General features: G+C 42.3%; 1 protein-coding gene across 2 annotated transcripts; it reads right to left on the bottom strand.

The window, feature by feature from the left end:
* Positions 1-817: 817 nt before the first annotated feature.
* On the bottom strand, positions 818-16,575 carry ARHGAP11A (Rho GTPase activating protein 11A). 2 transcript variants are annotated; one of them, XM_072115449.1, is made up of 12 exons: positions 16,104-16,575; positions 12,985-13,055; positions 11,317-11,413; positions 9,972-10,228; positions 9,363-9,523; positions 8,990-9,133; positions 6,969-7,043; positions 6,377-6,547; positions 5,584-5,695; positions 5,377-5,485; positions 4,940-5,072; positions 818-4,389 (listed from the first exon to the last, which is right to left on the bottom strand). In XM_072115449.1, exons 1-12 carry the CDS (start codon positions 16,233-16,235, stop codon positions 3,065-3,067), a joined length of 2,787 nt encoding a protein of 928 aa, XP_071971550.1. In that variant the 5' UTR covers positions 16,236-16,575; the 3' UTR covers positions 818-3,064. The 2 variants fall into 2 exon arrangements, with proteins under 2 accessions (XP_071971550.1, XP_071971551.1); XM_072115450.1 differs by lacking the exon at positions 6,969-7,043 and having other exon boundaries at positions 16,104-16,574.
* Between the last annotated feature and the right edge of the window lie 8,278 nt (positions 16,576-24,853).

Genomic DNA, 24,853 nt, shown 5'->3' with positions numbered 1-24,853 from the left:
GGTCATTGTACAGGGAGGAGGAGGAGGAGATAAGCTGTGACATCATCTATTGTCAGTAGTGATGTAATGATTGGTCAGTGCTATCTATATAGAGGTCATTGTACAGGAAGGTGGGGAGATAAGCTGTGACATCATCTATTGTCATTAGTGATGTAATGATGGGTCAGTGCTATCTATATAGAGGTCATTGTACAGGAAGGTGGGGAGATAAGCTGTGACATCTATTGTCAGTAGTGATGTAATGATGGGTCAGTGTTATCTGTATAGAGGATATTGTACATGGAGGAGGAGGAGATAAGCTGTGACATCATCTATTGTCAGTAGTGATGTAATGATGGGTCAGTGTTATCTATATAGAGGACATTGTACAGGAAGGGGGAGGAGATAAGCTGTGACATCATCTATTGTCATTAGTGATGTAATGATGGGTCAGTGCTATCTATATAGAGGTCATTGTACAGGAAGGGGGAGGAGATAAGCTGTGACAACATCTATTGTCAGTAGTGATGTAATGATGGGTCAGTGTTATCTATATAGAGGTCATTGTACAGGGAGGAGGAGGAGATAAGCTGTGACATCATCTATTGTCAGTAGTGATGTAATGATGGGTCAGTGTTATCTATATAGAGGTCATTGTACAGGGAGGAGGAGGAGATAAGCTGTGACATCATCTATTGTCAGTAGTGATGTAATGATGGTCAGTGTTCTCTATATAGAGGTCATTGTACAGGGAGGGGGAGGAGATATATGTATACACACACATCAGACACATTCTAATCCGAGCATTCACTTCCCTGTAAATAAAGCAACTAAAACATCTTCTGCAGAAAATTTATTTGACCCTCAGTCTCGGTTACAGCTGATCAGTACCAGTTCACAGAGACTGAAGTTGACGCTATTGTACAGACTATTAATAGAAGTGTTAGCCGTGCCTGGTACAACATGTGTTAATGTCCTGCACAGGAAAAAAAAAAATCTGAAATCTCGTAAGACAAAACATTAAAATATATTACACATGTGCTACTAAAACTAAGGCTGGGCTCACCCTGAACCCATAAGGAGGAGTAGCTGCCTCTTCCTTTAAGACTGATATGCAACCTCTAGGTGTTATGACCTGTGCTCTCAAAAACCATTGAACTAAAAGATTAGTAGCTACAGACAGACAGACACTAAAGATGGCGGCACGGACGTCAGATGAACCTGCTTAATTCCGTAAAAGCGACTGCCATCCGACACATACGACCCTACTGAACAGAAGATTACGGGGAAAAAGAAGCAACTGGATATCATCACGTCCATTGCTTTGGAATAAGCCACCATCACAAGTGTATGACACCAGCTTATTTCCCTTTTCCCAGTGAAAACACATGCATGCTCAGCGTTGATGCGCTTGCATGTATTTTACAGTTCGATCTAAACAGGTGACAGTCAGTACATGACAGTGAAGTGTCAAACATTATGATGGCACTCATGAGTCGTGTATTTAGGATGGTCAAGATCACATGTCCTGGGACACTTTTAGATCACTGATTAGATAAATATTTAAAAACTCTGTCCCCAATATTAAAAAAAAAAACAAAAAAACTTTGGCAGTAAATTTGACCCCTACTGAACTGCTGACAGCACCAAATAGACACCTGCCCCCCCGAGAGCAGATTACTAGGTGGGTGGTTGTAGTATCAGCATTACTAAGGCAAGATGACGTGGATGGCCATTCCTGTAAGTGCCCAGAAGGCGGTCCCTCATCTTTCGTGAGAAATGCATTAGATTGCTATATAAGGCTACACATTCAGACCTTGTTTCTCCCACTGTCTCTATGTTGGGAACGTGAGACCGTAGCATATCCCGCTGTATGCTCATAAAGAAAGATACATCCTCTGGGTCAGCTCCTCCCCTCTGAAAATGAGAGGAGGAGAAAACATCATCAGCAAACAGCGATTTGCTGTGGACGATGTTCAGTCTGTCTCCCCAGTGATGTAACTGTCAAAGTTTAGGAAATTATATCACTTTGGAAAGTCACAGCGGACACTCAGCAGAGGCAAGGGATGGATGCTATACAGTTGCATCCATCTCTTATAGCATCCAAATTGCTCTGCAGAAATAAGTTATAATTCAGCTCGTTCTCGCTGTACTTTTTTAAAATCCATTTTCTTCCTGTAAATGGATTATACTGAGAAGACATGGGGGGAAAGCAGATGCCTATGGATACAATCAGAACATATACCTATAGCTTTCCGATCGTGGATGCTGAACGTCTCCAAAAAGACGAGATCAGAATGTAGCCCAGTAACTACCCCCTCAAAAGGTACCTATCTTGTGTTGTCCACAGGGCAGTAGGTGCAAACCCGCCAGGAGACCCTTTTTAAAGCTGCTTTATAACGTCCATAAGCAATAAATAAGCGACTATTACAATCTTACCATCATCTGCAATAACCCAAGCATCCATTCAGTCTACACCAACACATATTAAATATTCAATTTACATCTAAAACGTTCAAAGCATCAAAATCCCAAAAATTTACTCTAGGTGCAATTTAATGAATGAAACCATGTAAAACCCAATTTGGTGTCATCTTTTCTATCCAGCATTCATTAAAATATTACTTAAAAAAAAAAAAATCGTAAGACCTGAATCGAACCATTGAAGGAATAAAACCTCGCATCATCTATATACTGAGTAAACTAAAGATTCAGTTCAATACTAAGAAGATCAGTCTCCCAAAAATTAGAATGTGAGCTGCGTTACCCGTGTATACAGTAAACTATAAAAGGTTGATCATGACGACAACAATCTTCAAGCTTTGTGTGTATTCTGGAACAAGCAGACAGATGGTCCGGTCATACAATACGACCTGTGAGAGAAGGATTAAGCTTCCGGCTCTGATGCATGGAAACAAAATTAAGGACATGAGTTCTCATCTGTCTTCAAATACGACATGACCAAAAATAGAATAGTCAGTTTTTGCCAGCTCCCGAATTTTGACGAATTTGAAACCGTTCCAAGCGTGCAAGGTGCTGCTGACAATAACATAGGTTTGCATGTTATCATGCACGTAAACAAAGCTTACAAGTCTAAAGGCTTGGTAGCAGGCAGGAAAGTAACTCTCGCTATTGGGTTCTTTGGTGATCCTCTGTAGCGACCATGCTCCTTACCCGATAGGATCCGCACTGTGTTATTACTGGGGGTCGTTGCACTGAGATCAGGTTTCTTAAAGGAGGATCGGGGGACATTCTGATTGGTAACATCCTCCAAGGCAGTTTTTTGTGGATGAGAAGAGATTCCAAGATTCTGTGCAGGATGTTTTGGAATCCTAAAGTTTCCCCTAAAGGAATAGATGGATGAATGATCCACAGAGGATTCCCGCCTGTTGCCATTGGTTAAGAACACGTCAGATGACAATGAGCCATCAAAGCTAACCGCTTTCACCATAGGGGAGCCAGCAGGGTTCTTCTTCCTCTTCTGACTATCGCTCTCTTGTCTTTTTACCCCAGACATGGAGTTTATGCGCCGCACAGACTGACGTACGGGTGTGCGCTCAAGCTTAATGGGGGACTTCAGTTTCTGCATAACGCTGTGATCATTGAGGCAGAGTTTATTGAAGTGCTGAATGTGGTCAGAGACCCTGCTGGTCCTACGATTAGGCTTAGGGTTTTGTGGACCCGGAAACATACTAGGGATGGACGCTGCCTTTTGCAGTACTGGCTCTGGACAGACGGCCTTACTATTGTCACTAGGTTCTTCCATGATACTTTCCTCTTTTAGTTCTGCACTTCCTATGTCATCGATACAGTCGTTTTCCTCCACAATCTTCAATACGATCTCAGAAGCTTCCGCTTGCGCCATCCCTTCCAAACCAACGTCTTGTGTACTCGACTCCTTTCCAACATGGCAATTCTTTCCAACATACAAGTCTTCTTCAGAGGAGTGCTCATCTTGGACAGGAATAGATTGGTTGTCCAAGCTGAGATCCTGAATTTCAAAATTACTGAGAGGCTCGGAAACACAATCAGGAAGCTCTTCTACTTCCGTACACTTAGAACATTCAACAACCTTATGAAGATCGCTTCCCGATTCAGTAAATGCCTTTGTGATCTTCTGTACGGTGTTATGGACTTGATTCTCTCCTTCCTCGCAGAGGGAGGAATTTGGATGCTCCATAGCACTTACTCCAAGAGATATCAGCTGCTTGGGCATGGCTGGGGGCTTCCCAGCTACAAGAGGAGGCTCAGAATAGCAGTTTCCAGCATAGAGGTACCCACTTATGGGAGTGTCCTTGTCACAAAACTCCAGAGGAGGAGGAGGTCCAGTCCAGGACAAGCGATGATTAGTGTCATTAGATTTCTTGGGGGTTAGTAGGTTTTCTTCTGATTTACTTATTTTTTTTGACCCTGTGGAGATCAAAAAGAAGATTTATAATTGCAAAGTGGAGCATTTAAGAGATAAAAAAGTTATAACCATTAGAATAGACAGAAAGTATTTGCTGCCCCCTACACCACTCATCCCTCTATCCATGTGTGACCACCTTATTCATTTCTATGGGACTAACTACATATTTGGTTTCCACTCCACTCTCTTTGTTGGATGCATTCAATTTTTCATTCAACTACTCCATACACATAGGGAATGACTGGTGAGACCAGTAATCAAACACTTATACCTTATTAATTTCTATCTTGATGGGGTCTAAAGACTGCAAAAAACTTTGCTATTTTCTTTATCATAAAAAAATAATGTAGCAGCAGGAGGTATCATTGACCTGTCACTATCAAGAAAGGGACCTGTATTCTTTTGATCAGTCTGGGTCCCGGTGCTCGGACCCCCCAGTAATAAGATTTTTAACCTAAACTTGCAACAAACCCAAGTATATGCATGTCATATATATTTACCTATCAAACCTGAATTTGATGATTTTCCTAAACCTGGCCTGTGTGTCCTTACCTGTACTTACAAATGGACTGTCAGCCGGTGAAGAAACAACATCAGTCTTGCTCCCAGAAATATTAAATTCTTGTGAGGTTGCAAGCCTCCAACCAATGTTTTGGGACCGGATACTTGAAGGAAACGCTGAGCTCTGGGTGGATAAAATAAAAATATAATTTTGTGGGTTACTCCTATGTGGGTGCCCTAAACGTATCTGGTGAGGCCATCACCATCATGATTCAGCCTCGGCCTGGATGCTATAGCCTCTAGGGCTGAGGTCCTCAGCATAGGTGTCATGTCGGGTCAGGACAGCACCTCAGCAAGTGACTGAATGACCCCATGATTGGCTATAGTACTGACCGGAACAGAAAGTTAGCTTTATTTTAAATCTTATTAATTTACACTATTTTCAGATAAGAAATCACACAAGTAAACATTGTCCCGTGTAGACTTACCACGTCTTTGCTACTTTTTCCTAGACTGAATCTTAGACGAAGCGACCGACGCACCATCTCCGTCCGACTTATTTTAGGGGAGAAGCAGCCAGTTTTTCCCGATTCGACTCTGGAAATTATTATTTTTTAAGAACATTAGAGAATACAATTCTTCTTTACGCAAACTAAAAAGTGTCAAGTAACAACATGGCCATGATAAAGGCTTACCTCTGCACTTTTCTGTGGTCTCGCCTCTTACTGCGCCTCAAATTGCTGACGGATGGTGAGAAAGAGGTTTCGGAGGCTTCAAATGTAACACAGGGGCTTCTGTCACTTGCAACTAAAAAACAGGAGGGATAAGAAAAGCCGTAATTATTGTAGGTGCAAGAGACAAAGATATTATATAAAACTAGTGTAAGAGAATGAGAACTAGAGAAGGCTGAAGCTCTTAGAAGAGGAAAAGACAAACACACGCAAAGACATGTCTAATGGAAGAGATTTATTGTAAAGTGATCAACCCCTTTAACGCAGAAATATTATGTTAATACTATGTTAAAAATGTCGGAATAAAGGCCAAAGGTTGGGTTTACTGAGGACAGTCTGTGCATATGTCTGGCTTGGGACAGTTCATTGGGGCAATTGTACACTCATTCTAATCGGATTAATTTTATGGTTATTGTTAAAGGTTACTGTTCTGGTTACTGCCCTATTAACCCCCTCTGGTATGTATACTCCTCCCATTTCCCCCCTTCCCCTTCCCACTTGAGCTTTGTACTACTGCATCGGTGCACTCCGGATACACCGGCATTGTTTCTTTCCGGTGTTGTATAAAACTGTTACAATTCAATAATAATTTTTAAAAAAACGAGCAGTTTTGCAATACCATGCTCAGTCACTTAAAGTGGGTTGTTCAGTGACACTGAGACCCCCAACGATCAGCAAGTTAGCCCCTATCCACGGGATCTGTCACTGGACAACAACTTTGAGGAAAGACAAGTTTGACAAAGACAATTGTACTTACCAGATGCTGGAGTGGAGCTTCCGCCAAAAAGACTGCTTGGTAGCAATTCAGAGGGCAGGTTGTGCTTGATGGATTTCCTCTTCTTGGTAGAGATTCCCTGTGCAGAGTCTAGGGGCAGCTTTCTTTTGGCGCTTGGTGTAAGGATTAATGGTGTCACCATGGAGCTCAGGACTGGAAGGGACAGAATGGAGAGATATGTCAGATATGGTCTAAGGCAGTTTGCATGCATTTGTACGTTACAGAAATATTAGCCGCGGGTTAGAAGGCGCCTCCTCGAAAAGCGGTTAGAAAGTCAATGAAAGCTTCTTCTATGCAAGGAGTCCAAGCTGTAGGCACCATGTGCTCACTACCGCCATGCATTCAAGGTCTCTTTGGTTTTAATAAGCAAAAGGATAAAAAGGTTTCATATACACAAAAAGTGGAATATGGTCAGGTTTTGATATTTCGGCACGTCATTGTTACATGCCAGGTCATCCATAGCAGATAATTATGGAAAAAGAAAATGTATTTGAAACCTTTTCATTTCTTATAGTGAGTTTTACAATGCAAGCAGCCAACATCCTAAAAGTACTGGTTCCCAGCAGTTACCTACCGGTCCTGTTTGTCAGAGGAGTAGAGGAAGGAGTTCTATTAGTTTTAAGCTTATTCAATGCTCCACTAACAAAATCTGAAATGCAAGATATAGTCTAAGTATTCTTCCATATATACGCACAGCAAGGGTTAGCGCACTACTAGCATGAGCTATACCAAGCTCCGGCACAAGAGCGTTTTACCAGCATCTAGACCTGCACGTACGATGAACAATATGCAGCCAACTAATTTTCCAAATTCTGCGTATACAAACAGAATTTGGACATATTAAAATGACTGATCTGATGGCTCTAACAAAAGGCAAATTATTTGATAAAATCTGATCATAGAACATACTTTGTTTTGACCAACTAACATTCTTCAGTCAACATAAGCAATAGTACGCGTTAAAGCGATCCTGTCACTTGGAATGTCTTTTTTGGCTGGTGACGGGTTCCAATATCCTATGCTATGCCGATTTTAAAATGCCATTGTCAGTATTCTGAATCCTGTCACTACTTTACAAAACTTTATTTCACATCACCTGACTCCCTGTATCTCAGTCTCCCTCCCATCTTCCGATCATGTGCATTGATAAGGCAGGAGAATGGTGTTGGAGACAGACACAGGCTACAGCTGCCCCACCTCCTCCGGGACTCTCAACAGGCTGCTTGCAGGAAGCCAGGTAATGTGAAATGAAGTTATATAAAGTGGCAGTATTGCTGACAATGACAGTATAGCGTTGGCTATAGGAACCTGTCACAAGCTAAAAATTATATTCCTGGTGAGAGGTTCACTTTAATAAGCGGTCCATAAAAACCCCATAAAGACCTGACCTTTGCGCACTAAATGGAATCATTGAATTTTATTCCGTTTAGTTTATTTTTCTAACAGGTCTTTTTTTTCCCTGTAATCTGCAGGCTTTCACGTACAGTGCAGGTTATCCAGTCCATTCAGAGAAATGTTCAGACTATTAGGGTGATGCCACACATGGCGTTTTGAACCCATTTTTGGTCCGTTTTTTTAAACCGCATCCGTTTTTGGCAGGTTTTACCATTTATCTTAATTAAAAATGGAAAAAATTGGATGAGTCTTCAAAAAACGCATGAGTTTTTAAAAACCGGATGCGTTAACACATGCCTTTAACAGACTGCCTAAAAACGGACCAAAAAAACAGGTTCAAAACGCCATGTGTGGCATCACCCTTAGTTCCGTGGTCCTGATATCTTCTCTATTGCATCTATAAGGATAATCGATAAAATAGGCCCTCAATATCAGCTTGTGGGGGTCAAACAACCATCACCAACGATATCTGCAAATCATTGACAGAAAATGGTACTGGAAGACGGCAGCTCCATTCTCCATCTAGCGGTCAGATCAGGTCACTGCAAATCATTTCATATTTATTAGAGCTCACCAGCAGGGACTCAGTTCTGCCACTACACAGAGAACGGAGCCGTCTACCTCCTATAGAACTTTCTGTTTATTAGCTATGGGATATTGAGGACCCATACTTCAGATTATCATCATTAGGCAAATTGGAACACTCTAGTCAAAGCTAATCCATGGAATAATACATGGTGCAGAGCCTGAAGGAGGAGCAGGACTCGCTTTCATTACCTAGCCCAGCACAAGGTATAATCCAATGAATCAGCTGTGACTGGAGTGTTCCTTTAAAACAGCTGTGTACCTTTCTTCAATTCTTAATTTCAGGCTTTTTTTATTCAATTCTTCAACATTCTCAATAGTTATAACAAATAGATCTCTCTCGCTTTCATTCAGAGGCTGCAAACCTTATTAGCGATCACTGCTATGCTTAAGCGCGGTCAATAAAAAGTTATACATCTACTATAATAAAGTGATTTTGCAAATGAAATACAAAGTAATGTCTTAGGACAAAACTAAACATGTGACGTCACATACAATACAAGCAAATAAAGTGCCAAAAATAGGTATCCGAGGACAACATAAAGACATTTTGGTAATGTAGAACTGAATTATTGCATTTTTTTTCCTAGTATACAGTTATTTTGGGAAGATTACCTCCGACACTCCTCCGTCTCCTCTTCTTCCTCTCTCCAGGAGACTCTACATCTTCTTCAGATGCATCAGGTCCAGGAGTGTCAGCACCTACATCCACTCCCAGCATGCCCGGGATCTTCTCAAGAAGGAAATTAGGCACACATCCTGCAAAATTACAAACATCTCAAATGTACATTTATATCAGAGGGGTCTGCCCTTCCTCCAATGATGCAGTGCATGGCGTGGTGCAGATCCTTCAAATCTCCATTTACACCACTGCAGATTGGACAATGAGGAGTTCTTCTAAGGACAGGTCATCAATATCAAAGTCTTAAAAACCCCTTTTATGTAAATGCTTTGTGGCTGTAAGAGACCATCATGAAACAAAGATTACCGATTTGTGTTGGATGATCTATTAGAGTTTTCACTATTGCTGCTTGGATACGTAATTTCTTCTCAGTGCTGGGAGAGATCTTCTCGCTGTCATCTGAATGTAGCAGGTTGGGAGCGAAGATCACGGCCAGGTTATTGCTGTCCATTCTATTCAGGTCACATCTGCAGAAGAGAAGTCACAGTCAGTGTCCAGAGTTACATAAACAGTTGTGTTATAGACTGTAAGCTCTTGTGAACAGGACCCTCATTCCTATTGTTTCATCTGACCGGGTTATTGATCTGTGAGGTCTTTTTTTATTTGTTTATGTTCCCCATCATCTATAAAGTGCTCCGAAATATGATAGCGTCATAGAAATAAAGATTTATCATGTGTAGTGGGAGGTAGCACAGCGTGCATCATCTATCATATTCCAGTCACACATAGAGGTCATAAGCTTCTTTATGCTTTTGATGGTCGGGGTCCCAATCAGACACTTATCTCCTATTCACAGGACAGAAGATAAACGTGTTAAAACTCCATTTTTAGGACACACCTTAATTATCTAGAGGTAAACTTGATTTGTTCACGTCTGTGGCTTGACAACCCCTTTAACTCAATGCCATTACTCACCTCTTAGACACAGAATGCAGAAAGTTGAAGAAGTATCGCAATACGGATAACGTCTGCTCAGACATAAGACAGGAGATAAGAATAGTTGCTGAAGTCCTTTCCTCGTCACTTGCCAAATTCTGGGCTTTGCACAAAGCATCCTGGAGATCGGCAGGCAGTATCGCATCCGGTAATTCCCTGAAAAATTGCTTGAGGATGCTAGCGACATCGCAAGGGGGAGCTTCACAAAGAGCATCCTCTCCTTTTTCCAGTTTTGTCTATGGAGAGAAAAAAAAAAATCACTAGTTTTATGGGTAAAATACCAATTTAGGGCACTGTTGTCCTTTAAGGGGTTTGCCCATGAAAAAAAGTTCTCAAATTTTAACCCCCTAGTGATGTTTACACAATAAAGAACATTTTTAACCACTGTTATTTACTATTTTAATATTTTATTGCTGTTTTAGCTCCTATCACTTAGGGCCTCTCTAACCAGACACTTCATAATCCATGTGTGCTATGATCTGACAATGTGCTGAGATTATCAGGGTACAAGGTTTATCTACACTTGTATTTAGCTTCTGAAGATTCTACTAGTATCTGACACATAGAAAAAGAGATGATACAGATCCGAGATGGGAGATTATGAGATCCATGAGATGCATATAACACACTTCAGCCCTGCTACATCTGAGTTATAACACACAAACACAAAGAGTGCCCCCCCCCTTGATAAAGACCTTATCTGTAGTTAGTAGAGTAAGTCTCTGCACAATGCTTGCTGACAGGAAGTGCCTGTGTCCGAGTTGGTCTTGTAATGGTAGGAAGGGGTAGGAGGTAGAGAGCACTGCAGTGTGCAGATGAGAGAAGCTATTCATAAAAAGAATCTGCCCTTTCCAACCATAGTCAGAAAATTTACGGTTGTATCCAGGGACAACAGAAATTGTATACCCCAAGTTTGCATTTTATCTGTGAAATACTGTTTTTGTTACTAACAGTGAATTAGAGAATGTGTTATTTTGTTATCCAAATCTTAAGAATCTTGTCTTTGTGGCAAAACCCATTTAATGTATAGATCATAGATATAGCAATTTCTGAAACATCTCCCCTACTCTCCGAAATGATGCTATCGTAACCAATTTAATTATGTTATTTTTATGAACAATGAGCAATTTTTAAACATATTTTTATGTACACAGTGGGGGACATTTATTATACCTTGCCCGCAAGTTTTCTGGCAGACAAGACATGTTAAAAGACCCATTTGACATTTTTGGTTGGTGTTCCACCATATTTACTGTAGCTGAATTCTCTGCTACATAGGAAATGGAGACGTGGACCACACTGCATCCAGTAAGGTGGAGTTTACCTTTAAAAGTTTCTGCCTTGCAACAGATCCCGACTTCCTAAAAAGTCCTTCAGTGTCTACATTTTCCTCCAAATACTTACATGCCGCAACAAGAAACCTGGTATAGACAGAAACAACAGTCAAGAAACAAAAACACATCTTTCCAATATATACCTATAAAGTGTGGAGTAAGCGCTCAAAATCATCAAATCAATCCAAGACAGATTGTAACCGCCTATGACACCTGCAGTGCATATCTGCCTCTTCTAAGCATTTGCATTACAATATAATTGTGTGTTATAACTTGCCTTGCTCCCTCACAAAATCCTGGGATAGTTACAGGGGTTGGGCTTTGGTTTGGATGCATTTCAACAAACAACATGTGACTTGTCTGAGCTGCAGGCTGTCTCCATCTTTGTGTTCCTGTACAGCTCTGTCCCTCCCATACTGATGTCAGGCTGACCAGGCTGTGACCTCTGAGAAGGAGCAGGTGGAGGAGCTGTACAGGAGCACAAAGGTGGGAGCTGAGGAGTGAGCAGCACAGACAAGGCACATGTTGTTTTTTTAAATGCATCCAAACCAAAGCCCAACCCCTGTGACTACCCCAGGATTTTGTCAGGGTGCAGAGTAAGTTATAACACAATTTTATTGTAATGCAAATGCTTATAAAAGGCAACAAGGCAGATTTGCACTGCAGGTGTAATAAGATTCTGCAACCTGTCTCTGAAAACGAGGTCCCTGGTAACAGGTTCCTTTTAAGTAAAAAGCAGATAACCTTGTTAGCAATCACTTTGTTCCCACAGTATCATCTTCAGCATCTTTAAGGTACAATGTGTTATATGTTTCATCTCCACCATGTCTGAATAAAGAAGAACCACATATTTTTAAGGGTACCTGTCACCACACAATTCCCGGCCAAGACAACAAACAGTCGGTTCTTCTGTAAGATCTATATCCCCTAGAGGTCTTTTTTTTAGCATAGTTCTAGGTTTGGGCAAGAGTGAAAAAAATCTTTTATTCTTTTGTAAGATGCAGTCAGGTAACACCACCTCTTGCAGTCAGGTAACCCCGCCCACTCCATGCATCTGGCATCCAAGCCAGGTCTCCCAATTGTGATGTCATCCTCTGGCTATCTGGAGATCCTGGAGGATGGGACACAAGATATACAGAGTAGGCAGTGCAGACTGACTGCAGGAGGCGGAGTTGCCTGACTGCATCATACAAAAGATAAAGATGTGATTTTTCATTCATGCTGCAACCTAATAATACACTAACAAGACCTCCAGGGGATGTACATATCACAGAAGAAGGTGCTGTTTGAGGGCTTGGGGGAAGAAGGGGTTTGTTTGGCGACTGGTTCCTGTAAGAGGTATAAACTAGGTGCGTCACCTGCCCTCCATGTGCTAGACTCATATCTAAGCCAGTTTCTCCCTATGCAGGTCTATGGTAACTTTAAGGTTTAAGTAGGATTACTTAGTCTTACACTTTGGAAAGAAGTACATTGTAATAAGGTTAGTATCACTTGATTTTTTTTTTACTCAATGTCCATTAAAAACCAGGAACAGAAAGTATTTTTACCAAACCGGCACCAGCACACCTACACAAGGTACAGAAAGTAGCAAATCCTAAAATCAGGGAAAAAAAACCAAAATAACCCAACTTATCTACAAGTCTATAATTCATACTTACGATGGTATGTTTCCATACACCGGTATGTTCAGTTGTGGCAGGGTATGAAGGGGCGCCCCAAAGACCTTACCCTAAAAAAAAACAACAAAGTTATTATTGTTATACTAAATAAAGGCCAGATTTCCAAAGTTTCAGGGATATAAACCCAAGACTAGATTTCAGGATATAATAGACTCTATATTTGTGCTGTTGCGGCCGTACATATGTCCCCCATGGGCTGTGGATGGCTATGGAGAGGGGTCACTCCTCCTCCTCTCCATGGCGCCAGACGTATACCTGCACACATTTGTGTAAATGCAGCCTTATGTCCACTGCCCCACGCCCGAAACCTGATGTCTGATCACTTTCAATATGTATTGGGTGTGTGGAAGTAGTTGGACGGGAGCGCCTGCATCTAAACAAACAGGGGCATGCTCTGGATGAGTTAAGGATATGTTTTTTGTCATTGTTTTTACGGCAACCCTAAACTGGATATAAAGATTTTTAAAGCCTGGACAACCACTTAATTGGGATAAAATCTGGTGACAGGTTAACACAAGAGAGTCACTTAACAAGTAAAAAGTCAACCCAGTGTTTACAAAATCACAACAAGACAATGGTTGAAGGTAATTTCACCTTAATGAAGCCCATTAAAGAATTTGTATTGTGTGCCAAAATCTGCATTGAGAGGTGCTAGACGTCCTCTCTTGTAAACCATCTCCAGGCACAAAGAGGGTGAAACTAGCAGTAATGTGCCCAATACACAAACCATTTAGCCTAACTGTAATGGAAAACACAACTGGAGACAAAAGGACAGGTACATTACACCTCTGTACATTTGGGCACGTTAATGAAGGTTTCACAGAGTATAATTTACAAAACGTCTATGAGAAAGAACAAATAACGCATAAAAAGTGAAGAAAAGTAACTAAAAGGAAGCGCTTGTTTACAAAGTTGTATTGGCTTTCACTTAGTTCAAGGATAAAGTCCCTAGTGACCCCGGTAACTGAAAGGAACATAACTGAGAAGTCATCCTACCTCGCCGTCAGATGTGGCCGCAGCAGTCACATATCATATGTACAAATGTACAAAGACTATAAAAGCTCTTTAAACTCTCTGGTATCAGACTATGGAGCTGAAACACCAAAAACGGACAGCACACAAGACACGCACGATTTTAAAGGCAAAGGCAGACTTTTCCCCCCCATTTCTGCAGACCACATTCATCTGCAGACCATAAACCTTTATCCAAAGCTTCCATTAGCAAGTCTTTAAAATTTAGTCCCCAATAAAATGTGGGAACTAAACTATCTGAAGACGGAACTGGCTGTACAAACCTAAATAGAACTGTAATAACCCAACCGCACTACACATTTTACCATCAGTTGCACATTTTACACTGCAGCATCCATTGAACTGGAGACAGTGAATTACGTTAGATACAAACAAAAATATTAAAATATATATAACAATAATAGTCATTTTCAAAAGAGGGAACTCCCCATATTACATGCATATACCCACAGTATGTAGACAGCCCCTTTAAGTACTGCGAATACACAGTAACTTGTCAGCCATGTAAAGGGACATGTGTTTCCATCCTTTGTCTATTCACTTGACTTGCTTGTTCCTCTGACACTTCCTGTAACAGGAAGCAGGCTATACATCTGGGTAGACATGACACCTCTTCTAGCGCATGTGCTGGATCTCATGGAAACACAACAGGTCATCTGTCCAACTTGTATCTGCATTTCCCCTTTAGACTCATAACATGACTAGCAAGTCCTTGTTTTCACACTGGTGCACCATTGGCCTTCTGCTGACATGGAATAAGTGTAGTCACAAGCTTTCTCTATGCCTGTAAACTTCTTGTCGTGACTCCCATTGCACTTCAAAAATCCAACAGCGCTTCATTTTATTTTAACTAGATATTGTTGTTGCAACATTTTACAACGTGACTATTTACTTAGAGTTGCAGGGCAATAAGCCAACTTTTGGTCAAGTGATAGAAGTTGCAGTCGATGTCAATGTTTAGCCCCAGTCAAGCCACCATTGAAGAGTAGGTTTTAGGGGTCATGTATAGATATGAGCAGGCTATGTTTGTGTTCAGCAGCTCCACTCAGGCTTATTACCGGCTGAAGTGTCAATCTGGCAAATGAACACCCCTAGCTAGTGCCCCCTGTCCAATCATAGCCATGGCTAGTAACTAGGGCGTTTATTTGCCAGATTGGCTGTTCAGCCACCAATACGTCCGGGCCAGGCTGCTGAAGATTCAGTCCGCTTATCCCTAGTCATGTATAACAGCATGTTATACCTCTGTACATGCACTACCCATAAACATCTATGGCCACATACTGCCCCTCTGTATTATACCTATAATGCTATAAGGAGGCACAGGCTTTTGGATTCAAAGTTCATGCACACAGACACACACTATTTTGCACGGAGCAGTAAAAGCACTTTGACAGAGTTGCCTGAACCTCATTTCGAGTCTGGTGACACAAGGCATGGCGTATCCCCGTTACCTCACACAGGCAATAAGCAGCAGATCCTGACTTTGTGAATATACTCCAACAATGAATGTACCATAAAGCACCCAATCGTTATCCAAGCCCCCTCTGTGCGCAGGGTTCTACCAGATCACTACTCCATTCACTTCTTCAGGCGCAGAGACACATACAGCCCTTCATCAGTCCCATAAATGTATGGATTGTGCCTGCGGTAGTCACAAGGGACCCCTGTTAGGGCTCAGATACAGGACAGACCGTGGAAAACCTGAAGCAGTTTTTGCAAACTCCCTACCCCCCCTAAAGTTTCCAGATCCAGGACTGTCTTGGACATGAACACAAGTTACTGTAATTTCCTTTTTGCCCCAGATAGTAATAACTGCTGACGGTGCAGATCTGTATATACATCTACATGCCGGGGCCTGATGTATATACAGCGCCACAGGTCGTACCGCATGCTACACATTCCAGGGACGTAACCATGTAGGTTCCTTCGGGGACAGATTTTTTTTTTTCCCCAATAAACAAAAATACATTCCTCAATGTGGCGCCCCGATCACCAGTACATACAGTCATTTACAACAGGCATGGGGGGTCATAGCCATTATCTGACAGGTAACGCGTTATACTCACAGTGTGAACTGCGCCCTTAGCTTGGTCACTGCGCGTCTTGCTGTTCCAGTGTTTGATCTTGATGCCATGAGAGCGCAGATGTTGTATGACTGCCAGCCGTGCCAGGCTGTGGTAGTCCGGGCTCTGCTTCATCTTCTGTAACCTCCCTCACCTTCTCTAGTCACCAGCCTCTGTGTACCGCACCTATGGCACCCTGCACTACACGCTGATCACCCACTGAGTACCATGTGTAGGGTGCCCTCTGCCCTGTCCACCTACACCGTCCATATCACTTGCTTTACCCTCTCACAAACTTCTCTCTCTCTCGCCTTGTCCCGACTTTGCTCCGTTTCCTCTCTCTCTACCCGCTACTGGCTGCTTCGTTTTGATTGGACAGCGCAAGTTCAAATCTCAGGCCCCCACCTCCTCAGGGCCGTCGCGTCTCGTGCCTGATCGGACAAAACAAAACCGTGCCGGACGCTGATTGGCGCTGCCGGTCACGTGACGCAGTGTCGCTGAATACAAAAGCGCCGTTCAGGCAGTCAGTCAATCAATCAATCAGTCACAGCGCTCGGCGGGAAGAGGGGGAGGGTTGTGGTGGTCTCTGAGGGGGTGAAAGTAAATAGAGCAGATGAGGTTATCCCATTATGTCGTGTGCTGCTCAGCAATGTCACTGCATAATCTGCTCTGCCCTCCTCAGTCAGTCTGAGGTAACAAGAAACGCAGACGCTCATTTGTGAATTGACCACAATGTGTACAGTACAGCTTTTGCGTTTCCATTTTTCCACCTCCCATTTTACAATTTTAGTTTTGCTATTTTTTGACACTGATAACTTTTTCATACCGCAGTGTATGATGCTTTGTAAAGTGTTGTTTTTTTGAGGGACAAGTTTACATTTTCTTTCCTACTATTTTGAAACCTATATGACCTTTTGATCACTTTTTAGAAAAAAAAATGGCAAGAAAGTGATATTTGGACATGGCGATAACTTACATGTTTATGTCTTTACTTGTTTTTATATCAGTTCTAGGGAAGTGATTTGAACTTTAAAGTTTTTTTTTTAACTTTATTTATTTTTGCTCTTTTACAGAACCCCTAGGGTACTTTTAACCCCTTGGTTGTCTGATCTGACCTGCCATATACTGCTGTACTACAGTATGGTAGTAATTGTGCATTTTGAACATGATCTGTTACAATGTGCCACCGACACATCTAACCCAATGAACTCACAGGGGAAAATGTTAATGGCAGCATGCATGCTTTGCTGGCGTCATTTAGCTGGTTAAAACCTATGATCGGTGCAATAGCTGTAGGTGTTTTCTGCATTATTCAGCAATCACCCACTGAGTATGGTGGGTTCTCCAGTGATGCAGAGTCTGGCTGTTTATAGTGAGCCATATCATTTGGCTCAGCTCACTATAAAAGTAATAATTACATAACGGGATGTTAGTCAGCCACTCATCCCCATTCCACTTTTAACCCTAAATTTTGGGTTTTTTAGGGTGCGGGATCACAATATAAGGAGTTCTATTATTAAGTGAGCTGTCAGGCAAGAGTTGACTTTTTGTAAATAATAATTCTTTATTTTATATAGTGCCTTACAGATTACACAGCACTGCACAAAGCATGTCATATTGGTCCCTGTCCTCAATGGGGCTCACAATCTAAACAACCTGACAGTATGTTTTGGAGTGTGGGAGGAAACCCACGCAAACACGGAGAGAACATACAAACTCTTTGCAGATGTTGACCTGGGTGTGATTAGAACCCAGGACCCCAGCGCTGCAAGGCAGAAGTGCTACCCACTCAGCCACCATGTAAATGACCCCATACTTACCCAAGGCTTCGCTTTTGAGCTCTTTCCATTCCCTCCTTGCTGCAGGACACTTCAATAGTATCTCTATTTGCAGCAAGGGGTAAATATTTGGTGCCATGTACTGGGGAGCTGGCAACAAATTTTCATATGCAGTGGAATGGACACAAAACTGCAATTTAACCAGTTTCTTATGTGCTTTGAGTTTATAGCTTTCACTGTGTGGTCCAAGTGGCATTTCCACTGTCAGCCGGCCCTGTATTGAGAGAACTCAGCACACGAGTCTTCACTGTAGAGACGTAACAGCACCACAACAGTACAGTTGTGATGTTTCTATAGATTACAGATTTTACCACATTAAACCACCAACCCCCTCAGGTAGGGTATAAAATGTCCTTTCTATAATCCCTTTATTTATGTGAAATCTCACCCCAAGAGGGGTTAAGTTTAGAGCAGGGGTCAAACCTTTTTGACAGGGAGCCATAAACGCCACATTTTAAAATGTAATTACGTGAGAGCCATACACTATGCATATGTACCCCAGTAGATAGATAGCCACAGCACTTTCACACCCCACACCCCTCTGCAGCCACTTGTGCTCCTTGTTGCCTCTGCCCTCTTCTCTATGACCCAGGATGCAAGCGTGCACTCCTCTCTCTGACTCACCTGGATTGGACCAAGGATGTGAGCAGTGATAACAAGCGTCCAGTGATCAGCGGTGTGTGTATGTCTTAGACATACACAGTGCCAATCGCTATGTGAGCCAGATGTAGCTATCAAAAGAGCTGCATCTGGCTCCCGAGCCCTGGTTTATAGGATGCAACGGAGATAAGGGTTATCCGGCTTTTAAAAAATTTTATGTCCGGGCTGGGGAGGGCTATTTAAACATAATAAACATGTACTTACCTCCTCCGGCGCCGCTGATGTCCCGCGCCGCGGCCAGTCTTCTCTGTGCGCCGGTTTCATTACACCGGCGCACAAGGAGCTTCCGGACGGCCGGAAGCTCCCATGCGCACCATCTCCCAGCGCTTACAACGCTGAGAGATAGGGACGGATGGGAGGAGCCGTCCACATCGCGGACCGGAAGCTCCCTGTGCGCGGCTTCCGTGCCCCTGTAAACAAACAGGGGCACGGATCGAAGGGACCGCGGCGTGGGACATCAGCGGCGCCGGAGGAGGTAAGTACATGTTTATTATGTTTAACTAGCCCTCCCCAGCCCGGACATAAAATTTTTTTTAAACCCGGATAACCCCTTTATGTCCCGAGAGAAATATATCTCTCACAACTTGTAATCTGACTTTATAGTATCTTCCTTCTTACGAAGATAAGCAATTGGGGTGTGAATAATCCTTACATAGGACTGCTGCAGATATCTCATTGGCTATAATGACCGGTGTAATATGAACGTGCTTATAGTCTTCTTCATAGAGGACGATATTCTGGTACTTTATTCATAGGGGGCAGTATTGTACTAGATATATTGTTGTACATAGGAGCAGTATTATAGTAGTTGTGTGCCATGGGGCCACTTTCAGATTTTTTTTGTCTAGGGCCTCTTCATATTCCCAGTAAACCCAGATAATTCAGAATGGACAATGTACGAAATACAAAATAGTAAACCTCTACTAATACACAGGAGTATGGAAAACCAAATGAAACATTGGCCATAAATCAGTCGTGAAGGGGTTAATCAACATAGCTCCATAAGTCAAAACCTTGGTTGATCACACTTCTTCATATGGAGATAGAAGGGGAAGTAAGTAATGAAGTTATCAGGCTTATTCTTGGCTCAGAAGAACCTAAATTATGCAAATATTTTTTTCTGAAGGCTTTATAAAAGTAACCACTCCGTGCGCCCATTGGCGGCCTATAGGGGACGTATATACACCCGTAAGCTTGCGGATGTAAATACCTCCCCCAACGGTCGTGTGAATGTAGCCTAAGTATAGTAGACTATAAAAGATTGTGGATCTCTCTTCCAGCCTTCCGTGTTCTCATGTCACTTCCTGATCCATAGATTTCTATGGATTGAAAGGGCAAAGAAGCTTGATAAATGCAGATACAAGCAGTATAATAAGATATATTACACACATTCTTATATTTCCCTGCATATTCATTTATGAAACATTGTTACATTGTTGGACACTTTAGTTACAGCTTGATGAATACTTTGTATTTTTCTACTTTTTGTGTTTTGCATAGAACAACATCATTTTATTATTACAGTGGACCCTTGCCCGAAGAGCAAGATAGTGATTTTGAGGTTCTCAAAGTGTATGATCATAGCCATGGGGCAAGAGTGTGTACAGTTTAAAAATGTTTAAAAAAAACACTGCTTTAAATCACCACTGTTACGGAAAATTGGAATACTATGCGGATCATTTATCTTTTTCTTCCCTTCCCTGTGCTCTTTCTGTGCCTCTAGTGAGTTTCTTCCCCCACAAATACCCCAATGCACCCAAAAAGTTATTAAATTGCAACCAAAAAACCAGGCATCCAACTAAGGCTATATTCACACTAACGTGTGCCCTCCGTACCGTAGCGCAGAGGGCACACGTCGTCACCAGGAAGAGGAGGGGATGAGCCCCTCTCCATAGAGAAACATCGGGTATTTTGGGGAAAGATAGAGCATGTCGTATCTTTCTCCCGGCTACGGAACGGTACTGTGCCGCACCACTTCCGTACGGTGCCGTGCACCCATTGCCGTCTATGGGGGGCGCATATATACATTGGCCGTATATATGCCCCCCGTACGGCAGTGTGAATGTAGCCTAACATAATCTGCCCCTGTGTTTTTCGTGCTTCTCCTTCCTTCTCCATCACAGGCCTTAAGGCATCCGCACAGCCCTCTTCTTGCTGTTACTTGATAAGAATACAGAACAGGATTAGATATAGAGTTTACAAGACAAAAGGTGGTACTGGTTAAATACCAAACATTTTAGGTTGCTAACTTAAAAAAAATGCCCAAAGACAATAACCAATTGGAAAAAAAAAATTCAAAAGTAAGAAAAAGCACCCATAAGAAGGAACTGAGAGTCTCTAGCTCATCGTTCATACATGTGGAAACCACGGATATTATAATTTCCCGACCACAGACCAGTAGACAACCTCCCTTTACTACACTACAGCAGAGAAATGCACTCACAAAGTGAAAGTCAGCTCACTGATGGTGAGACAGCTGTAACGTTCACCATGTTGATGGACTCCCCTGGCAAGGATCAGGACCTCTGAAGCCTGTACACTGGCGTGAGAGGTAAGTGTGTATACACACAGGGTGTGGGGCAGGAAACATTTTCCGTGTGTGTGTGTTATCTATGCTAGTTTATCTGATAAGCTGTTCAGCTTCTTCACAATTGTCTATTGTTAGATTTTAAAAATCGTATGTGAGCTGCGGTTTTGTATGAAATGTTCATTCTGTGGAGAAGAAATAAGAATCAACCTGGTACAGTGATACAGAAATGGTTTTAGTTTTTTTTTTTGGCACAAAACATAATCATTCATAAGTAGGCCGCTAGGGGTATTTTAGTAGTAAAGGGAGGCCGCTAGGGGTATTTTAGTAGTAAAAGGAGGCCGCTAGGGGTATTTTAGTAGTAAAAGGAGGCCGCTAGGGGTATTTTGGTAGTAAAGGGAGGCCGCTAGGGGTATTGTAGTAGTAAAGGGAGGCCGCTAGGGGTATTTTAGTAGTAAAGGGAGGCCGCTAGGGGTATTTTAGTAGTAAAAGGAGGCCGCTAGGGGTATTTTGGTAGTAAAGGGAGGCCGCTAGGGGTATTTTAGTAGTAAAGGGAGGCCGCTAGGGGTATTTTAGTAGTAAAGGGAGGCCGCTAGGGGTATTTTAGTAGTAAAGGGAGGCCGCTGCTTGACATGTTATTAATAAGGGGAGGCCGCTGCTGGACATGTTATTAATAAGGGGAGGCCGCTGCAGGACATGTTATTAATAAGGGGAGGCCGCTGCTGGACATGTTATTAATAAGGGGAGGCCGCTGCTGGACATGTTATTACAAAATTAGGTTTTTTTCTAAAGGTTGCCCATCACTGGACTAGGCAGTTGCCTTTTGGGAGGAGCTGGAAAGGAGCAGTTCCCCCCACTCTTGGGGAACAGCTTCTCCATGTGACCTTTTCAAATATATGAAAACACCCATCACTTGGCTTAGCGACGCCCCCTGCTCCCCTACAGCCAATCCCAAGTGAGGGGAGTTATTCATATATTTGAAAAGGTCACATGTTTCCCAAGGGTGGGGGGGGGGGGAACTGCTCCTTTCCAGCCCCTCCCAAAAGGCAACTGCCCAGTCACACAGCAGATACTAATAAAAGGTACAGTATAACATATCTTTTTTTCTGTAAAACCAATTTTTTTATACAAAAACACTTTGGCAGTGTATGTACTATGCTCTGTGGGGACTGGGGGAGTGCTAAAAATGGGTCTCCTGGTGACAGGTTCCCTTTAAACTTAATGGGAAAGATGTATCAAAAGTGTCTGAGGTTAAACTGTTCTAGTTGCCCATGTCGACCAATTAGAGCTCAGCTTTCATTTTATTAACTGTTGTGGGAGAATGAAAGCTGAGCTCTGATTGGTTGTCGTGGGCAGCTAGAGCAGTTGTGCTCTCAGACACTTCGGATAAATCTTTCCCATTAAGTTTAATGTGTCTGTATTCTATAGAGAAGATTTATCACTGCTTCTACGCCAGTCTTGTCAGTAAAAGTATTGGAAATTCTTAAACGGTGCAAGAATTAGCGTTTCGGGCAGCGACTAGGCCTCCTCCACACAGTGGCATAACTAGAAGCTGATGGGCCCCAGTGCAAAGTCTGTGCCAGGCCCCCGACTATAATGTATGGTTTATAACAATAGTCTTCTCATATGGGAAAGTGACACCATAAGGGCCCCCTAAGCCTCTTGGGCCCGGGTGCGATCGCAACCTCTGCACCCCCTCAAGTTACGCCCCTGCCTCCACACTATATAGAAGGGTGCCTCAGCCAGCGGAGTAGATGGGTACGGGAATTACTACCCAGTGCCAGTGTCATTTTGAAAAACCTGCTTAAGCCTCTTGATGTATGGGGTGGGATGTGGGGGAGAGTGGCCACTATTATACACAATCACAAATCTCCCCCTATGTGTGTTATGGTATTTTATGGTCATTTGTTCTGCGCTGCTTGATATTTCGTAAGCTCAGATTTAGTGATAATTTACAGGCATTATATGATAATATGTAAACATCTGACTTCAACGTTGCTTGATTTAACAATGAATGGAAAGATAACAGTAGTCACGAGTATTAGAGATGCAGGACACCTTAGTATAGATATGTGTTTTAATAGGCTGACCGTGGAGAGAATCCTCATAGCAGCATATGGATCTTACATTCAATATGTACAGTGCTTTCAAAATCTATGATGGTTTTGGGGATTGGTGAAGTTTGATGGTTTACATGGGTATGCTAGGATATGTCTATGATAGCTTTGGTGCCTCTACTCCCACCATGCAGGTAGATAGAGATGGGCTATGTATGTGTGTAGTTCTCTCCATTCACTTCCATAGAAATCACAAACACAGCCAAGTATATGTGCAGAGACCTCTCCATCAGATGCCTGGGACTGGAAAACCCCTGTAAGTTTTAACCGGATGTGCAGCAGCATAGCACACCGAAGCTGGGCCTTTACAATCATCTTAACATCCCAGTGGTGAATAACAACCGTATCTCCTGCTATAATCATAATATCGAGGTTGTTTAGCCCTTAGATGCTGCTGGCAGTGGCATTAATGGTGTTTTCCCATGGAGGTGTCAATGGTTGTCATGGTATGGTCCTCACAAAGGCCACAGGCATACCATGATTAAATATCTACTAGAATAGCAAAGCATTATATAAATGATCAAAATTTGCAATGGAAGATTTTGGAGAAAAAAAATACAATAGTGCAATCAGTGCCCAGTGGTTAGCATTACAGCCTTGCAGCGCTGGCTTCAAGTCCCAGGGTCAACATCTGCAAAGAGTTTGTATGTACTATCTGTGTTTGCGTGGGTTTCTTCCCACACTTCAAAATATAGGTTGATTCGATTCTGAGCCCCATAAGGACAGGGACCGATTTGGCAAGCTCTGTGCAGCGCTGCATAATCTGTCTGTGCTATATAAATAGAAAATTATTATTATAACTAGAACAATTAGAACAATTTAAGATAAAACATTATTTAAAGGAAATCTACCATCAGAATCCATCATGATAAACCAGGGACACTTACTTATAGATCCAGGCACCGGGACTGTGGTAATCTTCTTCTGTGGTAATCGTAAATCAACTGAACCATATAGGCTCTGGGGGCTTTACCTCCATGCTGTAGCTTCACAGGCTGTTACACTGTGCAGGAGCAATTCCTCCCTCCCAATGTGTGCTGAAAAGTAATCTACTGCAGTGAGATTACATCAGGCAGGGAGGGAGGGAGGAAGTGCTGAAAGAGGAGTCGGGAGGGGGAGACAGGGTATGGCTCTAGTAACGCCGACCGGAGCCCTTCAGACTATTTACCATAATTTTAAAAGGTGATTTGGATAACAGATATAAGACGATTACCACAGTCACGGTGACGGGATCTATCAGTAAGTGTCCCTGGTTTGTCATGATGGATTTTGAAGGTAAACTTCCTTTAAAAAACCATAAAAACGATTTCTGTCCGGTTTACGGTTATCAATACGTTTTACATACCCTACATCCCGTTTTGCAAAAAATAAACACCCCAATGTTATAGTTCACAAAATATAGGGGCACAAAAGACCAATTTTTAGCTTTTTTATTTGAATAATCTTTATTTTTTCCTATGGAAACGACATTACTATCGCAAATAAAAAAAAGTTACAGTAATAAAATGAATTGAGTTCGCGTAATGGTTCCCATTTAGCAACCTGACATGTAGCTATACCAATGGAAAAATTAAGAAGATTTAGAAGGTGACTATGAATGAAGTCAATAAA

Source organism: Engystomops pustulosus, chromosome 7, assembly GCF_040894005.1.
Source record: "Engystomops pustulosus chromosome 7, aEngPut4.maternal, whole genome shotgun sequence".
Taxonomy (NCBI): Eukaryota; Metazoa; Chordata; class Amphibia; order Anura; family Leptodactylidae; genus Engystomops; species Engystomops pustulosus.
Note: the sequence above shows the minus strand (reverse complement) of the source record. Positions and strands in the feature narration are given on the sequence as shown.

Coding starts and splice junctions, on each gene's coding strand:
- ARHGAP11A (XM_072115449.1), bottom strand. CDS start 16,235: ATGAAGCAGAGCCCGGACTACCACAGCCTGGCACGGCTGGCAGTCATA. Junction 10,229..11,316: donor CAAGGCAGAAACTTTTAAAG/GTAAACTCCACC, acceptor TTCTCTCCATAG/ACAAAACTGGAAAAAGGAGA. Junction 9,524..9,971: donor CTGCATTCTGTGTCTAAGAG/GTGAGTAATGGC, acceptor TCTCTTCTGCAG/ATGTGACCTGAATAGAATGG.